This window comes from Rhipicephalus sanguineus, chromosome 2 (assembly GCF_013339695.2).
Source record: "Rhipicephalus sanguineus isolate Rsan-2018 chromosome 2, BIME_Rsan_1.4, whole genome shotgun sequence".
Lineage (NCBI taxonomy): Eukaryota > Metazoa > Arthropoda > Arachnida > Ixodida > Ixodidae > Rhipicephalus > Rhipicephalus sanguineus.
Genome location: NC_051177.1, coordinates 2469116 through 2493050, shown reverse-complemented (window position 1 = coordinate 2493050; position 23935 = coordinate 2469116). Strand labels below are relative to the sequence as shown.

General features: G+C 50.8%; 1 protein-coding gene across 1 annotated transcript in view; it reads right to left on the bottom strand.

Moving 5' to 3' along the window:
* Positions 1–23935, bottom strand: part of LOC119381022 (palmitoyltransferase ZDHHC17-like) — a gene marked incomplete in the record, with an annotated part of 471788 nt that overhangs the window by 21568 nt on the left and 426285 nt on the right. Inside the window, 1 exon segment of the mRNA XM_049412183.1 lies at positions 17482–17628. Within this exon segment, the coding sequence (XP_049268140.1) occupies positions 17496–17628 (133 nt within the window).

Sequence of the window (23935 nt, the reverse complement as noted above, 5' to 3'; positions counted from 1 at the left end):
CTCTTTGAAACACGTACGTGAGTTGTATCTCTAAGGGTTGAAAATAACTGCGTATAGGGAGAAAGAAAGTAAAAAAAAAACAAGAGAGGACTCTTGCTGCTGAATAACCCCTCCGGACGGCACGCCCCGAGAGTGGTGGTGTGCATTGTCAAGGTGTTAACACCTCCTGGAAACATTAATTCCGGAGACCCCGAGCTCTTTCGCGTTCCTTTTGTTAGCGTCAGGATGGCTGGGCCGTAAAATAAGACACAATCGAAAACGCAACGCACGACACACAGTTAAAAGGGAAAAAGAAGTTTACATTTAATTCTCAACAACTTGGTTACAACGCAAAACTCATAACACAAAGTCGCATACGCATATTCGCTCAAATCGCACTACTAACAACGCACAACCGCTCTAATCGCACCGCTCAAACGCACAACCGCTCAAGTCGCTCGCACTTTCCAGACTCTCCTCGTCGCTTATTATTATTACAGACCTCGGATGTGACTCTTGCGCTGCGCTGCTGACGACCAACAACAGGCAGCATCAGCTGTACAAGCTACTGCGAGCACAAGACAGGAATGAACCACACTACCCGAGGCCTGAGTTTCTAGCTCACTTGGTCAAGATAGTGGTCTTTTTTCGATAAGGCCTCTGAACACCTGCCACGCAGGAATGTGCTAGAAGTTTTGGAAACAGCAGTCCAGCCCTACTTGCAACGCGCTCCCATCTTAAGCTGCCCTGAAGGCGTTGACGACAGCCACTCCCGACGATCCGCAGATCTCATAGCCGAAAAATTCCCAAGATTTTTCCTCGTGAATCACTTAAACCAACTGACTGACGCAAACGACAAGCCTTCTACCTACGCACACAAGCCGACTAGGAAGCATTTTAGGTTGTGAACGAGACATTTGTGAAGTCCGGAAAAGTTTTCACTTGAAAGGGTTCAACTATTTGCGAGTGCTTACGAGCAATAAATATTTATTTCTAAACCTTAGAATGTCTACACGTTTGATGGCGGAGAGCTGTACTCCCGGCTCTTGCATTTATACGTTTTTCGATAAGCTTAAGCTCGATGCACGTTGCGCATATAAGAAATCAAAATAAACTATTTGTGCGTCTTCAACGATTAGGCAACTTGTTTTTCAACGCGCGGTGAGTGAAGAAGCGCGCCCGAACTCATGTGCCGGCGTTGCGCGCGCTGCACGGAGCGGCGGAGGAGGGTCAGGGTCGCAGCGCCCCCCTCAAAGCAGCGGCGAGAGGCATGTACTACACCCGATGCGAAGGCCGTAAGAAGCGAGCGCGCGCGTGCAGTCTAGCCCGGCCGTGACTGAGGTAAACACGCCTGGAAGGGTGCCGAGGCACCCAGGCAGGCTACAGTCCAGCGATTCCCAAAGGGGACGTTGGACCGGAAAGAAATACGTGCTTACCCAGCGGCGTCCGAGGAGAGAGAGAGTTCGTCCCGGCCTGCCCGCGCGTCAGTCGCCGAATTTCGCGGCTCTCCCCACCGCGCGCAGCGCCACCACGAGTGTCGGCGCGTAGCGCAAAATGGCGCCACTTGCCGTCGCGGGAGAACGGGAGAGGGAAAGGATTCGAAATGCCCGCGCAGTGGCTTCGGGCGCGCCTCGGATCCCCACATCCTCCTCTCCTTAAATCACCCTATACCGGTCTGCAAAGGCAGCCGGTCGTCGCCCATGCATGCAAAGGCGTTATGCAATGAGCAACAGCTAACCTCAGCCCAGGCCCACAACTGCTGCTAATTACTCTACAAATAAAAAATGAAAAAAAAGAAATAATAACACAATACACTTGAAATACACTATACTATACAATATGATGCTAAGGAAGGGGGTAAAAGAAATTAAGGCGAGTGTTCGTGATGCTCACACGGGAGAGCGTCCACGGCGCGGAGGGGAGGCGGTGCGTAATGTTGCTGGCCAGAGTGCGAGGCAAGAGGCCTGTTTGATGTCCGCATGCCCGGAACGGGCTCACCTTCGTCTCGTCGATCTAGTCGACGACAGACCCGCGAGTCCGACGAACGCCGCTTCGGTGGTGGTTCGGAGGTCCCGAATTCCAGGCTGGATGACCAAAGACCGCGCTGGGACGGCCGGTCCTTCTGCTGTAATCCTGCAAGGCGTCCCGGCGTCGGCAGAGAGCCGGGCGCAGCTACCATGTCAGCTAGCCTCGCGCAGCAGCCGTGAGGCAGACGGCAGCTAGGCTTCTCGACGACGGCCGAGACAAGGACACAGCCGGGCGGTCCGCCTGACGTCAGCGGGTTCCCGAACACCTCCAGGGTCCACGGCGACAGGGTGAAGGTGGTTTCCTATGGTGTCGTCACCACGCCGCACACTTCCAGGGCACGCACAGATCCACCACGCACGTACACACACACGCACACACAGCTCCGAAGACGGGCCTCTCCCAACGCGCCACGCGATGGAAGGCGCGAAGCGTCCTTCGTCGTCCTCCCCCCGCGTAAGCACCAGTATGCACGACCCCTTCCGCCGGCGAAAGGAAAAAAAAACAGCGAAAAGCAAACAAAACAAAATGACACTCCATACGCGGAAAATACGAAAAAAGAAAAAACACATCAAGTATAAACATGAACACTCAAACACACAAAAATAGCAGCAAACTGGGCGGGGGCCGACTTCTTTGCGAGCACAGGCCGTAAAGAAGTTAGGCAACTGAGGCTAGATAGTAATGTGAGGGCCTTCGGTTGCGGAAATAAGTCCGCCGTCCGGCGCGAAATCACTAAGGTGACCGCTTCCTCAGATTATACCGGTGCGTGGTCCGAATGCGGTCCGCCGTCCCGGGTGTGCCCCGTTGCTTGCGCGCAGTGCCACTGGGCGCTGGCGGGAGCTCGTCAGACCTCGACGCAAAGGCTTTCAGGTCTGCGATGTGGGCACGGCTGAGTTTTCCCGAAAGGGGATCTTTCAGCAAGTACGCGAGCGGAGTCCAAGCTTTCTCCACTCGGTACGGACCAAGCCACTTAGGAGCGAGCGAGGCTGAGAACCCCTTGCTCGCGTCGCTAAGAGCGTGGTTGCGCTTCAGGACAAGATCACCTACCTTAAATGAAAAATGGCGATGTTTCCGGTCATACTGGGCCTTCTGCGCAGCCCTGGCCGCTGCCAAACTCTGCCTTGCTCTACGGAGAGCTCGACAAAGCCTGTCCCGAAGCTTTGATGCGTAAGCAGAACAGTCTGCTGGTGCTTCCTCGTCTCCGAGCTGGCATTGCATGACACTGGTCACCGGATTTGCCAACTCCCTTCCGAAGTTGAGGAAAGCAGGAGAGAAACCAGTAGAGCGACTCTCGGAGGTTCGGACTGCGAACGCGAGCTCACTCAAATGGTCTGCCCAGTCCTTTTGACTTTCGGCAAAGGCCGCCAACATCGGTTTGAGCGTACGATTGGTTCGCTCCGTCAAATTGGACTGGGGATGGTAGGGCGAAGTGGTGCAGTGATTAATTCCTAGGGAACGGCACGTATCACCAAACACCCGAGCGGTGAAATACGACGCGTTGTCAGTAATCAGTCTTTCCGGAAAGCCGAACCGACAAAACACTTCCTGCAGCCTCTCAAGCACCGCTCGCGCTGTCACCTTCCGAAGCGGAAACAATTCCACCCACTTCGAAAAATGATCCACGACTACCATCAGATGTATGAACCCCTGCTTGCTTCTGGGGAACGGCCCCATTAGATCGCAGGTGGCTACTTGCCACGGACGCTCACTGACAATCGGTTTCATCAGGCCGGGCGGCTTGCCACCCCTTGATTTCACCGCTTGACAGACATGGCAGGAACGGCAATAGCAGAAAATGTCACGCTTCATGCCAAGCCAGGTCACAGTCTTGCTCAGTTTTGCAAAAACTTTGGAGCCACTCAGGTGACCGGCCATGGGTTCGTCGTGAGAGGATCGCAACAGTGCGGCTCTCAGACTTTTGGGCATAACCACCTTAAACGGGTCCACGGACTCCTCATCGGTGGCTATGTATTTCAGCAGGAGCCCGTCATGGTCCAGCAAGTATGTATCCGCGGGGGACCCAGCGACACACGCCGGTTCCCGTCCCCCTGCGCCCGCCGCACTACCAGCAGCGTCACGGCGCTCCGTCTCCCTGAGACCGTCGCTCAACTCGCGACAAAACGGATCATCTTGCTGGGCCTTCAGTAGCTCTTGCCTGCTGAAAGCGATTCCCATTCTCCCAAAGGGGAGCCTGGTATCGTTCCCACTCAGGACTGCAGCCATCGCTGCCGCTTGCGTCGGCGTCATGGGTTCGCTTCCGTGTTGCTCACCCTCTCGCCCGCGTCGCGGCGTGCTGCTTGCCTGGCTCGCCTGGCTCGCGGAAAGGGTTCGCTCGTCGGCGCACTCACCCTTCTCTCCGCTCGGCGGCTCGGCCGCCGTTTCGCCCCCGTCGCTTGCTTGCGCAAAGGCACCGCTTGCGGCTGTCGCACCGGGATCCAGGCTCCCGGTAGACACTGGGGCACGAGATAGCGCGTCAGCTACCACGTTAGTGCTCCCCTTCCGATACTGCACTGAAAAGTCATAATGCTGTATTAGGAGAGCCCAGCGCGCCAGCCTGCCCGCAGGCTCACGGAGCCGCATCAGCCAGCTTAGCGCGCTGTGATCTGTTTGCACTACGAACTTCGTCCCATCCAGGTAGACGTCAAACTTACGCAGTGCAAACACGATGGCGAGACACTCCCTCTCAGTCACGGAATAATTCTTCTCCGCGGGTATCAGCGAGCGGCTGGCAAAGGCCAGCGGCTGCAACACGCCATCGTATTCCTGTAGGAGAACTGCTCCTAATCCCAGATCACTCGCGTCAGTCTGGACAACAAACGGTCTGGTCAGGTCGGGGAGCTTGAGCTGCGCTGTCTCCGCAATGGCGCTAGACAGATGGCAAAACGCCTCTTGCTGCTCAGGTCCCCATCGCCACACCGCAGACTTACCCAAGAGCTTGGTCAAGGGCGCCTGCACTCGGGCACAGGACGAAATGAACGACCGGTAAAAGTTGGCCATTCCAAGAAAGCGGCGCAGGCCGCGTACGTCCTTGGGCACGGGGAAATCGAGGATTGCTCGAAGTTTCTCCCTGTCGGGCTCAATGGAGCCTTCGCCCAGCGTAACCCCAAGTAACTGAACTCGAGTCTGCGCTAATTGGGCTTTCGCGGGATTTAACGTCATCCCGGCAGCCCTCACCCTCCCAAGCACATCGGCAACATGGGCCAAGTGCTCTTCGAAGGTTCGTGAATAAATCACGATGTCGTCGAGGTAGCACATGCAGTATGACCACTTTGCTTCCCCGAGAACGCGGTCCATGAGTCTCTGAAAAGTCGCAGGAGCATTGCAAAGACCAAAGGGCATACGAGTAAACTCAAACAATCCTCTGTGGGAGGTGAACGCGGTCTTGCACCGGTCACGCTCATCCATCCGGACCTGTAGGTAACCTTTGGAGGCATCTAACGTGGTGAAGTACCGCGCAGTGCCGAGGTTTCCTACGATGGAGCTAATCGTGGGGAGCGGATAGGCATCCTTACGAGTCACTCCGTTTAGACGGCGGTAGTCTACGCACAGGCGATGACTGCCGTCTTTCTTAGGCACCAACACAATTGGAGACGCCCAGGCGCTGGACGAACGGCGAACGATGCCAGCTGAAAGCATATCGTCCAGCAAGCCGTCAATAACCTGCCTCTTGGCCAGGCTGACGGGCCTGGGGTTACACTTCAAAGGAAGCGCGTCGCCAGTTTCGATCGCGTGGCTCACCAACTCAGTACAGCCCGGCTGATCGGTGAAGAGCTCGTCGTACTCGCGTAACAGTGCCGACAAACGAGCCTTCTGTGTATCATCCAAATGAGTCGCACAGGCGGTCAAAGGATGCGGAGCCTCTGCGTGTCGTGCCGCTCGATCCCGATGGGGATTTTGAGCCGACGAGCGCATAGCGCAGGGGCCTGCCCCCGAACTTTGCACGCGACACGGTTCCGACGCATCTACTGCACAGGCAGTTGTATACGCCGGCGGGCTGATGAACGGCTTGAGCTGGGAAAAAGGTCCGTCGCGATAGCCTCCATTCGCAATGTCCACAACGATACCGGTTTTTAGGAGAAAGTCCCGACCGAGAATCACAGGAACACTGAGCCCTGGAAGATGAACGAAACGCGTGCGTCTCCTTCGATCTCCCCATGTGACAGTCAACCTTGCGGCGCCAGCCGACTGGGCCACGCCTTTCGCGAGGGTGAATGTCGTTCGGCTGTCCCGCAAGCGCACCGAGTGCTTCCGCAAGTGGGACAAAACCTGTTCGCCAAACAACGAAGCGCTCGCGCCCGTGTCTAGCAACGCCGAAAATTCGCGGCCGGCAATAGAGAGTTTTAGTTTAGCGCGCGCAACGGCCTTGCGCACGCAACGGGTGAGAGAGAGCAAGACTGCGCATGCGCTGAACCTAAGAGAGATGCGTGCGTTTGCGCGCGCAAGAGATGCGCACGCTAGATCTCGGCGCTTACGTTGCGCCCGCTACGGCCGTTGCGTACCTTACGGGCGCTTCTCTCGCGAGATCTCGACCGGTCGAGACAAGCAAAATGGCTGCGTCCGACAGCAGCACAAGCGGCACTGCGGTCACGGCAGCGAATAAATCCCGCGTCCATTTCGGAATTGCCCTCGATTTGGAGCTCCTTGCCTACGTGAGTAGCTTGAATCCGTTCGCGGACCCAGTGCAGTGGACAGTGATCGCTGCAAAGATGTAGGAGATATTCGATGTCATCGAGACTGCTGTCGCCCTTCAAAAGCCACCGCTCTCGGAAGGCATTTTTCCTCCCTCGCTGCTGCTCGCCTCGTAGAAGTCGTACCAACCGTCACCGTTCACCACAGATCACCTCAACAAAATTTGCGCCATCGTAAAATCTTGCCTTGTCTCGTGCCTTGACTTGTGTCAACTATGATCGGATATTGTAGTTTATTTCTTAGCCACTAGATGGCGCAGAAAAACACGCCGAGACGAAGGCGCTGACGCCTAGACGCAGTCCACGTTTCGGTTGTTGCGTACGGTAAACTAAAAATGTGGGAGACAGCCTCAACTCTAACGTACGCAGCGCGCAGGCCGTTGCGTACGTACAGGTTCGCGCGCGCTAAACTAAAACTCTCTAATAATGACCGAAATAAACGGCGCGTGCGCACCAGCAAGACTGCTTGGGCGGTACGCGGAGGGGAGAAGCAAGGGTTCGGCCGCTCGTGCCTTCACGAACGACCCGCGCCCCCGTTTCCCTGCCTCACAGGAGGCCTAGATACGGGACACTCCCTCGCTATGTGCCCTCGCTCGCGGCAGCGGAAGCAGCGCATTCCGTCTCGGGAAAGGGAAGATGCGCCGTCGCGGCCCCTCTCCCGAGGAGGAGCAGCCTCTAGCGGCAGGGGTCGGTTCGCCTGTTGATCAAAGGATCGGTTATGACGAGTGTCACCCTCATCGATGCGCTGGGTCGGATAGCGTCCCTGCTCGCGCGCGTCGAGTTGCGGTGCAGCACAGGCTGCTGCGCGCCTCGCGTACGCGTAGGGATCTAGAGCGCGATCGCTCAGCTCCCAACTGTGCCCGCTTCTAGCGGGAGCCGCAAAGGCAGCTCCGGCGGGCTGCGCGTGGGGGAGGGCACGGCCCCTCCCCACGCGCAGCGCGGTTCAAGGGCCACGCTGGCTGGCGGTGGCGGGCGATAGGCGCGCGCGGCGAGAATGTCGCCTTGAATGCGCTTCGCCTCGGCGGCCAATTCCTCTAAATCTCGGAAGCGGCTGCCGCGCAGGTACGCCGAAAAGGTCGGATGCGTCTGCCTAATCACCCGTTCGACGCGTTCCTCGTTCGAAGCTCTGGGCTCAGCGATAGAGAAAAGGTCTTCCATCGCGCGTACGTACTCCTGAAGCGACTCATCAGGAGCTTGCGTGCGGAGCTCGAGCTCGCGCCGCATCCTACTCTCGTAGTCAGCGGGTAAGAATTCGCGCAGGAAGGCCGCGCGGAACTCATCGAGGGTTGCTGCTCGGTGGCCTGAAAGCCGATACCACCTAGCCGCCGTGTCAGTCAGTGCAGCTGGGACGACGCGTTCGAGCACCTCCTGATCGTCCAGACCCGTGGCTCTCTGGTAACGTGTGAGGGAGTCCAGGTAATCGCGTGCACTTTGCAGATCACCGTACCCGCTGTAGGTCGGAACGGCCAACATGACAGTGGGATGAGTGCGTTTCGGAACAGCCGAAAGCGTTTGGACTGCCCCTGTGAGCGCCTGTATCATTTGGGCGGCATTTTGCAGCAGCGTCTGTGCACCTGCTTCAAAGGAAGCTGTCGGTGCGTTAACGGCGCGTTCGAGCGGTGGGGAACTGTCTCCGAGCTCGATAAGCGGCGCGGTTTCAAAAGGGATACCGGCCGTAGCACCGTTCTCGGGGAGCGCCTGTTGCGCATGCTGCTCGAAGGGGGCACTGGCCCTGTTTTCGAGCAAAGCGGTATCTGCTAAAAACGACAGCGGACAAAACTCACGCCTAGCAGACATAACGCGGGTAACACGGCGAGCCTGATACGCAAAGGCGTGCTGACTCGACTAAGTCTAATCAAAGGCTTAATGAGCCTTTGATACCGCGTTGGGCGCCAGTGTGGTAGCCTCGATGCTCACCGGAGCCGAAGACTACCGCGGGTTCAGGCTTAGCGAGCCACAGGGCCGCGTCTACCGTCGCCTGCTTACGTTTAGCGCACCGCTCCGCACGCGCTCAACTAGCAAAGGCGTTGAGCGCCGCGCAGCATAAACACAGTGTTCGAGCTAACATACACACACAAACACTTTATTTGCCTTCGGCGGCACCCCAACACACACACAGTACACGTCCGCCCCCGGGGCACGGGGAAGCAAAGGGCTTCCCGCGCGGACGATACACCAAGGGGTTCCGCGAAGCACGTCGCAGCTCGCAATGGCGAGCTTTGACACGCCGCTCACTCTCGCGATGACCACTGGGCCTGGTCGCGGGAGTTAGGGCAATCTCCGTACGCGTGGGCCTCCGGCAAGTGCGACTCGGCGTGGTACGACCGCGCACGTGCACTAGGCACCGCTCTCTGGCTTAGCGTACGAACCGGAGCTAACACTGAGGTAAACACGCCTGCAAGGATGCCGAGGCACCCAGGCAGGCTTCAGTCCAGCGATTCCCAAAGGGGACGTTGGACCGGAAAGAAATACGTGCTTACCCAGCGGCGTCCGAGGAGAGAGAGAGTTCGTCCCGGCCTGCCCGCGCGTCAGTCGCCGAATTTCGCGGCTCTCCCGACCGCGCGCAGCGCCACCACGAGTGTCGGCGCGTAGCGCAAAATGGCGCCACTTGCCGTCGCGGGAGAACGGGAGAGGGAAAGGATTCGAAATGCCCGCGCAGTGGCTTCGGGCGCGCCTCGGATCCCCACACACTGTTGAAGTCGAAGGTATGCCCTATTGTCCAGCAGTGTTCGATGAGCTCTGTCTTGGAACGCGTGGCATGGGTGGCGTAAATATAGTCGGAGTAAATAACTGAATAAACGAATAAACGAATAGTTGTTGTGAAGCAATTTTAATGGTATTTATAATACTATTATTAATTAGTTTCTGATTTATACTTCTTATGTGGAATGTTGACACTCCAGAAAAATGAAACCAGAAAGTGCTCAGAGCACACCCTTTCACTTTCATTATGCTTAAAAAGATATGTTCCCAACCCTTGTCATTAAATCTATGGCTGTTCCAGCTAACAGGTCTGCATAAAATATATTGCATAGAGGAGACAAATATTATCTCAAACAGCAGTACATACTGCTGCAAATTTGAGTAGCTACTTATCTTGAAAGACGCACTTAGTTAACACACACACACAGTAGTACAGAACGAAAAAAGGACACACGATGTTGAGCACAACGTCGTGGTCCTTTATTCATTCTGTACCACTGTCTGTGTGAAGCCCACCTTTCCAGATGAACACCAACTTGCCCACTTTACAGCTCTCCTCATTGAGTACCTAGATTGTACTTTGGTAGACTATTCTATTTACTCCTAAGTACCACTCCCATGCTCTGTTGTACAATTTGAAATGCAGAAACAGGCAATAAAGAACAGAACAACGCATTGTTCAACTTATTTGGCTGGCAGCAGCATATCGGTTGCCAGTGCCCATGCTTCTCTAAACCCTTTGAGTGTTTTCGCTGCACATGTATGGCAACGATTTTCTGTCCTATAGGGTCTTTGCCGTACGGGTACGTTTTCAACCTTCTGCTTGAAATATCACGCCGTAATGGCGATGCATGCTCACTGGGAGGGTGCTGCCACCTCCGAAGACTTACAAGAAGCATTGGAAATGATTGTGCTACCTTCTTGCAGAGATAAACAGAACTGATTTCTAGCATCAGCGCGTTGCGCAGTCCGTTGCACTGCCAATAGACCAGAAAACCTGAGCCAGGGGGCGCTGCTGCACCTCTCCGAAAAAGCGCCCCCTTTTTCGGAAACCTCTTCATGCAGTCGCGCATGGCGCTCCGCCAGCTGTTTGTGGACACTGCGGCTGCATGCACTCTGTCTCGCTGCACATGCACGCGTGCTTTCTCTTTCTCCCTCTTTTGTTTTCTGCTCGCGCTACGCGTGCGCTCTCCAAGGCACTTGTGCGTGTGTTCTCCTCTCGCACTGTGCTGAGCAGCAGTGCGTGTGCTCTTGCTCGGGGTGCTCACGTGAACGTGCTCGTGCGCTGACCTCGCCCTGTGCTTGCTCTAGCGTTATATTTAACTGCAGGTCATGGTCTCGCGGTGTCGGTGGAGATGGTATAGAGCACGTTTGTCAAGAGACTGGCCATGAAATCCACCCTTCTGGCGATGGTAATGCCCAGATAGTAGAGAAAATGAAAGGTTGAAAATAAATTAGTGCGCCATGCTTTTATCACGGTGAAAAGAAATGGCACCAAAATCGTGCAGAACATTTATGACGAGAACTCCTGCAACCTTGATATAAAAATAAACAGGCAAAAATGTAAATTTAGTCACCCTGCTTAAAAACGTGTGTGCATATGAGAGAAGCGTTTATAAATGACACAACCAGCATGGACTAATTCATGCCAACCCGAGCATGGCATGAAAACCACCCAAAAACTGGGGAATCCCCCCGAAAACGGATTTTAAAGGTGGGCTTCTTGGTACGATTTTTGGGATGAGCTGCACAAGGGCAGAGGATGAAACACCACGATGACAAGGACAACAAAGCAGGAGCATAGGTAGAAATTTTTTTGAGGGGGGGGGGGGGGCCACCTCCTTGATCTGAAGCGGAGGCCGGGCAGGTACTAGATGCGATGAAAAATGGCAGGTACTAGATGAGTGCAGACGATGAGACAGGGATGTTCAGGCATTTTCACCCTTTACACTGGCTAAGCAGTGTTGCTGAGATGGACGGCACAATTACATAACCAGCATCACAACCCTTCAATTCATTGTACAAATAACCTTTAGCTGCCCTCCAATTGCTCTGGAGTGACAGCATGCACTTGTTAAAGAAATATTACAGTGGGCATTCATAGAAACCATAGAAACAATGTGCTCAGTAGGTGCCTCAGGCAGTCCACCTATTTGGTTAGCCAGTCTGAGGCTGATTCATCCTCTTGAGCACAATGGGAATTCAGTGAAAAACACTATGCAATATGATTGCATCAACTTGGTGTGGCAAGCTCAGTGGGCCACTGCTACCTATAGCATTTTAAACTTTATAATTAGGCAGTCATACAAATCCTCTTGGGGTCTCTTAAATAGTGAAAAATATAAAAGCAATAAAATTATGGCAATGAAGTATGGCAGTCGCCGACCGATAAATCGGACATGCTCGGTAATTCGGACAGTCGCGCGGCCCCGCCGATGATCCCATAGAAGTAATGTGTAAAGACGACCAATATATCGGACAGCTGCGAGATCTACATTCGATAATCCGGACCCTGTCCGAGACTGTCGCGCACGCCAAATCGCCAGCCATTGGGCGCGTTAAGTTAAGGAGCTCGAGCGCGCTCTAGCCGCCGGAGTGCGCTCTTGTAAACTTAACAGTTGAAAAGCGACTTCCGGTGCGTGATTACGGAGCGCGCTCTACGCACTCCAACCCTGAGATGGTGCACGAGGGCATGCGCGAGAACTCGTGCCTGTTACAGCTTCCGAAGAAATGACGTGTTTCCGACTCTCCTCCGACGAAGTGCATTCTCCTTCTCCACTCGTTCCTACTGCGGAAGCAACATAACATTCGCCATGTGACGCTTTCGTGCCCCCAAAAGCAGTAGGCGGAAATCACCGTTAAGCTGAGCTACAGTGTACTAGAAAGGGACAGTGAAGCGGGCGGAGGCACCGACCCATAGAGGCAGCTGACGCCGCCACTGGCGAACGAAGCGGCGGCGCTGCAGTCGCTCAATCTTGAAGGCGGGTGCCTCGTGTTGCCGGTTCCTTGGCTGGAACGCACTTGTTTGGAAGTTATTCTCCCGCTTTTCTCTCAGTGTGCGATGCTATAACGTCCGAATGGCTCCTAAAAGCAACGCATGAACCACTGTTTCACTCCTGGATGCGGCACAGGGTACTCTCAAAGCAAACAAACTGGCGAAGCTTTCGTTGTTTAAAGCGCCCGCAGACCCAGAGCGAAGAAGCGTTTGGGAACGTTATTTGCCATTGAACGTTATTCAGTGGACGCAAATCTCATAGCGAGAGTGTTATGGATGTGTTGCACATAATTAATCATGCTTCCCTTTTGCAGGTCGGCTGCGAAATTCACTGCTAAGTCCTGACAGCACGCATTGTTGGGTTTTACGTTGCTATGCGACTGCACTTTTTTGTGAAAGGCGAGAATAAGTCCAATCTGCTGAGGAAACATAATTCTGCCAAGCACCTCAATCTAAGCGGTCTAAACTAGGTGAATGGCAACTCTCTCAACATGCATTATACTTTTGCCTTCTTCACCTGCTGTTATTTATTTTCTGAGCTTTACCTTGCCAGCTGTGAGGATTTGCTGAGTCAAAGCAAGCGGCTTCCCTTTTGTACAGTAATTCAGTTGTTTTTATACCCATTACTAGGGTAATGCTCTCATCGCATTAGTGTGAAACACAATGTCATATATATCAATGCTCTGTGCCCTACTGCCTCACGTGTGTTCTCGTATTCTGTGATGCATTGTCACATATTAAATCACAGATTACAGAGACCATGACCTTGTGTCCATTTTGTGAAATGCTGTAGCTCGTTTAACTGCTCGCCGAAGCAAGCACGGTCAATATAAATACAATCGGCTGCTTTTTCTGCATCAGTGCTGTGCTAGTCCTTTTTTTTCAGCTTGCTTGCCTTGCGTTTGGGGCATGATTTCTACACGTGAATTTCAGTGTCCTTTTTAAAATAAATTGTTGCTGTGGGCGTATATGACTGTTCAAATTCGGGCACAAATGTTTTATTATATTTGTTTCAGCAACGAGTCCAGCTGATTCTGCGTGATGTTCTTCATTTGCACGATAATTTTTTTTCAGGCCTTGCATATTATGCTGTTGACAAGGGTTGCAAAGAGAATGAGCACACCATGTAACTGTTTAGTTTAAACTTACTTTCATAGTTGCGGTGACTAGCTACGTTTAATTACCTCTCACACGGCTTCCCTATTGTGATTACCCAAGATCCGAATGTGCTCGCTCTCTATCAGAGATTCGTCTGCGCTTTCAAGTTCTGTAAGCTAAACAAACTCAATCCTCATTGCTGAAATGGTTGAAAATGTTCTAATGGGACTCAACTGCGATGGAAAGTGTCCGTGTTTTCAATAGCGTGGCTCTATTCAAGCGGCGAGTACTTTCCCAAAATGCGTTTGCATCTGTGGCAAAACCAATCTGTCTTGTAGTTTCTGGCCCTTAGCAGATAATACAGACTAAATAAGCGAAGTGCTTACGCGCAAACATCTGAACCACAGACACAGCACGCGCCAAGCACATGCGAGCGTCGCAGTGGATGCTACGTTTCACGTGCTCCTCTTCAAGATTGGTCGATCGCAGCGCCGCCGCTGCTGGCGACGCCGCCGGAGTCGCGCGGAGGCTGCCGCCCGCTTCAGTGCCCTTTCTAGTACACTGTAGCTGAGCTCCGAAGGCGTTGCACTCGAGCGCATTCGAGCGTGTTCCTTTGGAGTTCGGAGCGCGCTAACTTAACACGCCCATTATCTCCTCTGGCACCCGTACCATACAAAGTATGACCTCAGAGATCAAAACGAAAGCTAATTGGTGATCTATGAGGCTTTATTTTGATCGCTACTTTATGCCTCAGTGATTTGTAATTGAAAATGCTGATCTTGGAGGCACTGGTCAACTGTGGGAAATCGTATCGACATCGCGAACATCCTACATTCCGGTTCCTGTATCTCCGCGCTGCGCTGCTATCGCTGCCATTCTGTCGAATGCGTCTGCAGTAAAGCGTCTTGCGCGTGCAGTTCATTTTTATCTTGAGACTTGCTTTATTTTACGCTCTGCTGTCTCAAAAGATCTGAGTTAAATGGCGTCAACCGTGCCCTCACAGCCAGCGCTGAAGGCCGCGCCGACGACAACCAAACGCGGCAAAAATCGGCACTCAACTGCCAATTTTTCGGACGCCCGATTTTCCAGACATGCTTGAAAATTCGGACGCTTTCGCGGCACCGTCACCAGCCCCATAGACGTCAATGGTCAAGAACGTCGGAAATTTCGGACGCTAGAACTCTTCAGCGTCCGATTTTTCGGACTTTCTGCCCAAATTGCAGGTCTGAAAGGCAATAATTGAAGCCCCCACTTCTGCCGCGTCTATCATCTCGCAGGTTCGAATCAGCGCTTTCGCGAGTCGACCTCTTTGCGACAGTCGCAGAGTCGAAAGTCAGCTTTGTCGCGATGCCGAATCGTTATGGGGTCAAGCGGACGGGAAATTCAAAGGGGCCGCTATCACTGGCGCCGTGCGGCGATGTCTTTACTGATAAGCAGTGGAAATGCACGGAGGCGTGATGGCGGCAGGTGGCCGGCGTACCAGTACGGCTCAATCGCTGACAAGCCTTACGATAAGCATCTTCAGTCAACTGCTCGATAGTGCATGTGGCCTGGTGCAGCTGCATGTGTAGTGCACGCAGCGAGAACCCAAACGCGCCGCGCCGCCATTCATGCTGCCTCTTTGTGCGACCGCTAAGGTGCACCACACAGACGCGTTGCCTTCACGAACGAAACCAGCTCATCAATGTACAGCGATCACATCACACTGGCGGAGATACAGGCGGACTTGGTTGCACCTAAGCGAAGTGCGGGCAGCAACGCATTGACGTTTTTCGGTCACCGGGACCCTGAAGTGTCAATAGGCCTCGTGAGTTGGTATGGTGGCGCTACTGCTCTCGCCCTCTATCGGGCTAGCGGCGCACTGTTAGGATTGTCGCCTACGGGCCCGTCTGCATGTTTCAAGGCAGCGGCTATGGTTGCGGCGGCCGCTGTTCTCCAAGAACGGCCACCGTAGTTCTTTTTTTTTTTTCTGTCTGCGTGTGTAAATATGCTGTGCTAACTTATGTTTATTTTTGTTTTTCTTCCTGTCTGAAAAACCTCCCAAACTACAGCCGTTTAAAGCTGTAGCCGAAAAACCAGCATGCAGCGACTCTTGTTAACGTAAGCATTCAACAAAACTTCGTCCCCTTTTTGCCTCAAGCCATTCGAGAGAGACAGGCCCCCCTCAGTCTGTCTTTTTGCTGAAAAACGAACTGCGAGACCTACCAACAAAAAAAAAAGAAAAAAAAGAAAAAGCCGACAAAACACAGCTGCTTGCGCCGGAAACAAGTTCTTTTCCGTCCCTTGGACACCACGCGGGGAACAGTAGATTACCCCCCCCCCACAAACACACAAACACGCTCACAACGCAGACACACACACAGGTGAGCGCGCACACACACTTTACAGACAGTGAGACTGCAAGCGCCCATCAGTTCGTCACTGGTTGTTGTCTGCTAGGAAAGCGCATCGCCAGCCAAGGCCGCCAGCCCGCGCGTGAACATGAGGACAAGAAGCGATGATCGTGTGTTGTTCTGCGGTTTCCGTAGGATTGAAATTGCAATAACGTGTGTTTCAAAAGGAGTTCTTGGTCGCTTGGTACGAAGTTGCACGCGAGTGGTCGGTGTGTGGTCTGAAAGAAGAACTGATGTGTGCGATGGAATCTTCCGACATTGGGAAATGCAGAGTGCAATCGAAAACCGTGGACTACGACGTACGAGTGGAGGCGAGCTTTTGCTTTTTCAGTGCTCTACGTGTGCTGAGCCATACCGAACTGTTTTCGTTCCCAACGAAGAGGACGCGGCACATTTGTGTCTGATTCCGCACCGGCTGCCCCTGCTCGCCGCTCTGGCTGGCAAGAAATCACGCGTGAGAGCAGAAGACGCAGACAGGCACAATGCCCCTCTAGGTGGCCATTGTCAGCCTGCTATCTTCCTATTTCTTTGTGACCTTGTAAGCTTGTGTACACATTTAAAATAAATAATAAAGGACGAAAAAAAAAAAACCGCACGAGAGTGGGGACACTTATGGACGGAATTTGAGGCGTTGGTTACGCAGCCCCGCACAGCTGCGGTAGAGTTGTCTCTCATTTTCGTCCGACTTCTAAGGTAACCCGCAGAATTTTAAAGCTAGTTGCTTCCGAACGGTGTTCCTACAGCTGTTGTGCCAGCCATGCATGCAAAAGTACCAAAAAGTACCGGACTAGTGCGACGTTTTTACGTCCTTTCGGCGAGGAGCCCTGCGTTTCTACCGTGACTGTGCGCCCAGGAGCAACAAACGACAATCCCAACTTTTCCGCCGCGGGCGTCTGGTGGCGCTGCCTGTTCGGTTCAAAGCTGCAGCGCACTAGGCCTATAAAGTTTTTTTTTTCTGATGCATTCGTTTTTTCGGACATTCGATAATTCGGACTTATTTACGTTCCCCGTGGAGTCCGAATTATCGGTTGTCGACTTCTGTTATAAACATATCAACCAGCCACAATTCTAATGTAGAAAAATCTTACGCAAATATACAGTATGCCCAATGCTTCTAAAAACATTTTTCACATCAGCAGTTGTGCACAGGAACAGCGACCATGAAGCAAGGGGAGCTTTCCACGGCAAGTCTTTACCAGCAGTTCCCTCTGTCATGGAAGAAGTTTGCCAAGAGTGTAGCTGAAACACAATTTTCACCTCCATTTTGCTTGCACATTTTATGAGTGTACGTTAACACGATAGGCAGTAAATCTGGTGTCACCAGGTAAACCAGGCATGTCAACAACTGTCGATAAGACACCATAGAGCATGAAACACTACTCAGGTATGTCATGATAGCTCTGTGATTTACTCAAAGTGCATTGACATCACCCCAAAAATGTCTTACACCATAACAAGGTTTCATGCCTTAACAACTTCTGTCCCATCTGGAAGCCTACTTACAGCATGCACTGCAATGTGACTGCCTGCCAGTTGTATCAATCACCAGTCATACAAACTTCACAACCAAATAATGTGAAAAACAACTGTTACTTACAATGTTTCCTTTCATTACACATAATGAAGCAGTGTTTGCTTTTCGTCGTCATCCTCATTAGCATTGTAGATGTGTCTCCAGTCACGAGGGTTTGCTCCCAGGCAACGCCATTCGCAAAAGTCAGCCAAGTTCTTCAATGGTCCCATGCTGCAATGTGATACGGCATTAGCTATTCACTTGAACGAGTTATGCAAGTATAAGGACAATGTAATCTTCAGTAAGCGGGCTTCAACATGTGGTTTGTTCTGCTGCAATGCCACCAGAGTAAGTAAACTAATGGACACACAAGACGCGAGTCTCCCACATTTTACGTAAGCGTGAAACTCACAAAGCAGAAATCATATGCACACAAATTTCTTTATAATGGTTATGCCTCTGATTTTGGTAACAAAAAAAAAAAATTCACCTTATCTTCATCATCACCATAGCATTTGATTGTAGTCTCTCAAGAACCGATACAATACACTTGATATTCTGCCTTTTCCAAATAATTTTATAACAGACATCAATGACACCCAGCTAGCTCAACTACAAGAATGCATTTTTTTGTGAATTCCAAATCGGACAGTGATGTGTTGTTGTAATACTATGTTACTTTCTTTGAGAAGGTTTCACAATGGACAGCACTGCCCAAGCTATCTTTGGACAAATAGACTGAATGCTGCAACAATTCATTTTGAGATGCTCTTCTCAGATCAAAGGGCACTAAATCCTTCAGTTTGACACTACAATGCATTCCTTGTGTCCTCCCAAGATAAATTCATCACTTTTTGCAAATGTCACACTGCTGCACGCCACACAGATGCTCTATATAAAAAAAAAAACCAATTCCCGTGCCCCTGTCTTGCGCCTGACCAGTCCATGGTGGACATGACATAGCAGTGACTTGATCGATTAGTCCTCCACACTACGAAACTGCGCCCTGGCCCTGCGGTGACATGGTTTTACCACACAGTTGTTGTGCACGTCATGCATTTTTTTACCTTGTCAGTGCCTTGCACTGTGCTTGGTTACCATGGCAGCAGCAAGGGAGCCTTGCTCGGTTGTCGCTGAACATGACGAGCTATGCCTACCCCTCCTCATAGTGAAATGAGAAACTGAAACCAAAGGGTTGTTCTATCCCACGTCACTTCCTTATTACGGCACTTGCATACATTGCAAAAGTGAGTAGTTATTGCATCATAAATTTTGGAGCCCAGATTACTTAATGGCACAACAATGCCTGATAAACATTTGTGATGCATCACTGCTGTCACAGAAGGGTAACGACAGAAGCTAGTGCAGGCTAGTGCTGCCAATGCCATTGCACTAGTAGAAAGGCAGAGCTGGACCACTTCAATGCCATTGCTTAAATGTACACATTTCAACAGAGGTCGGCCTGGCTGGGTTAAATGTATTTACAAGTTGAAACAGCTCCAGCCGCACTTTCTGAAGAGAAGTCAACATTTTGGGACGGTCCCTTCTTCTTTGGGGGTTGAATGTATTGGTCATGGAAGCAACGTCGCTTCTTATCCTCTCGCCACGGCTTCTGTGTTGCCTTTCCATCTTGTATACCGGAGGCATTGCTCCCAGCGAGTGCATGCGTGTTCGGCATGTGCTATGACAAGCAAGAGCCTTCTCACCAAGTTTAGTTTCAGTTTTTATAACAGAAGCACCACCAAGATTGATTTTGCGGTCATGCTTCTCACAGTGCTCTGCAAGAGCCCTACACTGCGCTTTCATTTCAAGTGCAAAGCATTCCTTAGCAAACCAAAGGCACTTTGACCATCTCTATCTCCCCGCCCGCCCGTGTCACAGAAATATATCTGGTGCCGGTGTGGACGGCAATGACGATGAATGAAAAGTCCTGATGTACACAAAGAATAAAAATCGCTGCTCGCGCCAGATTCAAATCCAGGCAAGTTTTATCATTACAATTTTTGTTTTACGAAAGAAAAGTTTTGAAATTCCCGGTTGACGTCAATAGGGAACTTCAATGCGGAAGCTGCCGTATGAACAAATGCGAACATAGCCATCAATGGGAAACATCAAAAATTATTTCCTTCCTTAAAACAAAATATGTAATGGTAAAACTTCCCATATAAGAACAACTATTCATGTGCTCTCAATTGAAGTATAAAGCTGATTTTTAATTGGAGCACCACGTGGTGTAAATTGCGTCTCAATGTGGACCAAAATGACGATTTTCTCAAATTTGTGATTTTTTCTCGTAAAATTTGGAAACTTCAGTGGTTTGAAAATATTTTCAATGCAATATATATGCTTTACGTAGAGTAAGTATTTATTACTCGGATATTCAAACATAGTGCAGTGTTACAAGGGAAAAAAAAATGCAAACATAGAACTTTTTGCCAAAATTTCTGGAGGCGTATATGGCATAAAAATTGCAGCAATATTATTGAGCTTCTAACACCTTACACAAACGCCTTTGCTTATTATGTAAACCAACTTTGGTTTTGAAATGAGAAATCATACTTTCAGAACAATTTTTCTAACAAACAGCACTCAGACAACATTCTGCAAAATTTGGAAGGCTCCCACAGTGACCAAAAATCTTTATCTCTCCAAAGTATTCTAGCAATTCACTGTTTCCAATGCAGTACAATTTTTTTTTTTTGACTACATTTGAGATGGTTGCCAGAATGGCTAGGACGTCTGGCGTGGAATGACCCCCATGTCGGATGGTGTTCCGCTCATGAGCGGAGCCAGAGTCCGGTGGAGATATTTGGACAATGCACGGAGTGGAGAGATTGTAAAACCCACAATTGGACAGAGCGGGAAGCCCATAAAATCCTAGTGTGGAACCATTCAAGCAGATGAGCTGCACGATGCTCTTTGATGATGTCAGCCAGGAGCTTATTCAGTTTACCCTGAACCCTTGGTGCACGGTTTTTCGTGAGCTTTTCATAGGCTGCGCTGTCAAGCAGGGCCGTTGTGTTACCCTTGTTGGTGGGAAGGATAATATCGCTCTCATCTTCTTGGAGCACACGAATCGCATTTTTCTCCTTCGACAAGTTGTACCGACAGTGCTTTCCGATTTTTGATAGGACATCGATGGCCTTGGATGGACGTTCTCTTCAATGCCGCTGTTGAGTTGCCTTATGCCTTCTTCCACAGCCGTAATGTTTTAGGCTCGTAGTGGCGGCATCTTTGACATGTGTGGCCTGCTTGGTTTAGGAGATGCAGGTTCTCGTGAGACCTTCTCCTCCCAGATGTTACTTGGCTAGTAGAATCCTTGTTCAGTGCACCAGCTCTCAAGGATTCACTATCGGTGAGCAAACGCCTCCACAGAGTGATGGGCAGCGTCAGGAGAAGAGAGGACCCAGTGCAGGGCTGTTGCAGCCCATGCTGGATACCGTGTGTAAGGCCACTTTCTTGATTTCGAATACGGCAGTGTCCCACAGGTTAGGTGTGCGGAAGCAGGTGCCATCTTTTATTTGCTTCTGGTTTTATGGGAAGAAAAGCCAGTTCACTTCAAATAATGATGTTCTACGGAGATCGTTATACCTATATGGTGAAGTAGCGCACTTTTGATGGGGACAAAGGGGACACAACATTCGCTACTGAATTTATTTCAAGAAAATTACTTCATATATATGCACCTCCGAGCAACACAGAAATTAATCAACCCTCAATACAAAGTTATCAAAGAACAAATTTTGCGCACACTCTAGTGATAAGATAACCTATGCACGTGTAAAGATGAACAAACAGTCCATGTATTCCTATCTACGAACAACTTTCTGCGCACACTCAAGCGAAAACAAGAAAACCAAAAAAAAAAAAAAAATCAACGAAGCATGTGCAGCTTATACACTTTAAAAATGATGTATAGTCTAGGGTGATTGCAAGATGTTCCACTAGGAATCTCAGTGATGCTACCGAGGACTTCTGATTTGGAGCAATTTTTGGAGCAGCAAAATTTTCGTTTTGGAGCACTTTGGAGCACCAAATTTTCATCTTGGAGCACTTTGGAGCAGATAATTTTGCATCTGGGAGCACTCTGGAGCAGCGAATTTTACATCCTGGAGTGCACTACAGAAGCATATTGCAATAACATTCAAGCACCGGAATATTACTATGGGGCTCTTATGAAGGCTAGAAATATTTCGATTCATTGCAAATCTCATGGAAAAAATCATCTCAGGAGAACTCCATACTTCACTCGCTAATGAAAAAATAAGGGCTCATGCAGTTGAGTGTTCTGAATTAACCTCCTCGGCGATTATTTTCGACACTAGCAAATAAACAGAATACCAGATCAATAAAATTGCACTTTATGAAATAACACTCTAAATACATCTATGTGGTTATCAGCAGACATTGTAGACAAACACCGTGATGTACAGCAGTGCCTCAATGCCAAAGAGCCACACTGTCCCTAATGCATTCCCCTAAGAAAACTCCAAGGCGAAAGCCAGGTTCTTCTCGATCGACGGGTTGATCCTCCCCCTCCTTCTCTGCAACCTATCTGCACCTCACCTGGTTTTGCGCTAGCTCCATGATCGGCGCACCGATTACGGAAGCAGTGTAAAGCGACGATGCCGTGATGGCGTCATCACGTGACATCACGATATATGACGCCATGATGACATCACAAGTTTTGACGATCTATGACGTGATGATGACGCCACCACATTATTTTTTGCATCAATCGATTGACGCCGCCGACGGTCAATTTTCGTGTTTGATAACGCATCTGATGCTTTCGCATTAATATTGCGTATTGAACGTTAACAACCTGGCCTTACATACCAAACTGTCCTCCACCATGTCACCTCCTTGCCATTCTCTAGCCATGCGCAAAACAGCTTCGCTTATCATCCACTTCACAGAATGAAATGGCTCCTCAACTTTTTTTAAATGTTTATTGTGATAACAATTATATGGACGCTCTCCGCGGATTTTTGCCGACGCCATTGCCGTAATTTTCTGTATAAAGACCAAATTAATAACATCACCACGCGCATTCTAGAAGCGGGTAAAAGCTCGCGAGCGCTGGCGACGAACGCGGCTGAAGCGGAGATTAAGCTAGCCGGCCGTCTGTCTCCGTCGCACGGACAGCGCATGAGATAACATCTTCCCGCGTGCGGGCCTGCCGTCGATTACTCGTCAGAGAGGAAACGCCCCCCGCCCGTCTTTCGTAAGGAGCAGGAAGAAGTTGGTAGGTATAACGTGGCAGCAGAAAGCACAGGACCGGGTTGGTTGGCGAAACATGGTAGAGGCCTTTGCCCTGCAGTGGGCGTAGACAGGCTGATGATGATGAAAGGACTTAAGAAAAACTTGGCAGTGGGCTAGTTGGTTAAACATTATCGAAGATTTTTGCGCAAATTTTACAAAAAAGTGACTGGGAACAGAGTAAGAGCCCACAAACGGCACATATGAGCGCAATATGTGCCGCTCATATGTGCCGTTTGTGTGCTCTTACTCTGTTCCCAGTCACTTTTTTGTAAAGTTTGCGCAAAAATCTTCGATAAGATGAAAGGACGCCAGGGGAGCGGGGGCGGGGGACCGCATCGTTCGAAGGGCGCAGCCGCTTGCGCGCGCGCCATCTCGAGGCATCAGGAGACTGCTCGTAAACTTGCTGTGCTCTCAACGCTTACTTCGTGTTTAGAGAGCTCAGAGCAAGAAAACGCTTCGGTTCCTGGAGCGGCCATATTCCCTTAAACCAGTGTTTTGTTGAGTTACGCGAGATCGAATCCAAAAGAGTTAGCTACTAGCCTTACTTCGTTTAACAATACAGTTTGTTGGTATCGCCATCATTGCTTCGCCCTTAAGCGAAACTGAGTTTTTTTACCCGTCAGCTATTGACCACCGAAAGCGAGGGGCGGACGTGTAACGTGGGGTAGCCGCTTCACTGTGGGCCGTCAGCGACGGGCCCGCTACTGACAGCTGCGTATTTGCGGCTGCTCCGACCAGGATATATGCTTTTATTAATGAGATGACATTTTTAAAAAGCAAGCAAAAAATTCGAATTGGAACCCTAGCACGTAAGCTCGAAAGGGCAGGGCCTTTTAGGGGGTATTTACCGCAGAGTGATTAAACTCAGACGTGCTGGTACAAGCAATTACGAAAAAGCTCTTCCGAATGAAGATCCATGGATAAAGTATATCTGAGGAAAAGTGTGAACGCGTTTCCACCGTTCGCGTGCTCTTCCATAAACGCAAAGCAAGGAAAATTCGATATTGTTCCAAATATATACTGCTAGCGATCCCAGATTTCATTCCGCGATGTCCGGAAACAGAAGTGACAGACATTTTATCGGCACACATGTAGTTATTACTGAACATTACTTTCCTTACGTGCCGTGCGACGCTTGAAACGAGCTATCAGCAGCGCTTCTAGAACAGACGACGTCCGCCGATGAATCGTCGTCGCACTTTCTCGCTACCGAGAGGCCTAGACGTCACGAGCCTCTGCGGAGAGCGCATTTTGCTGTCGAGCCGACTTGCAG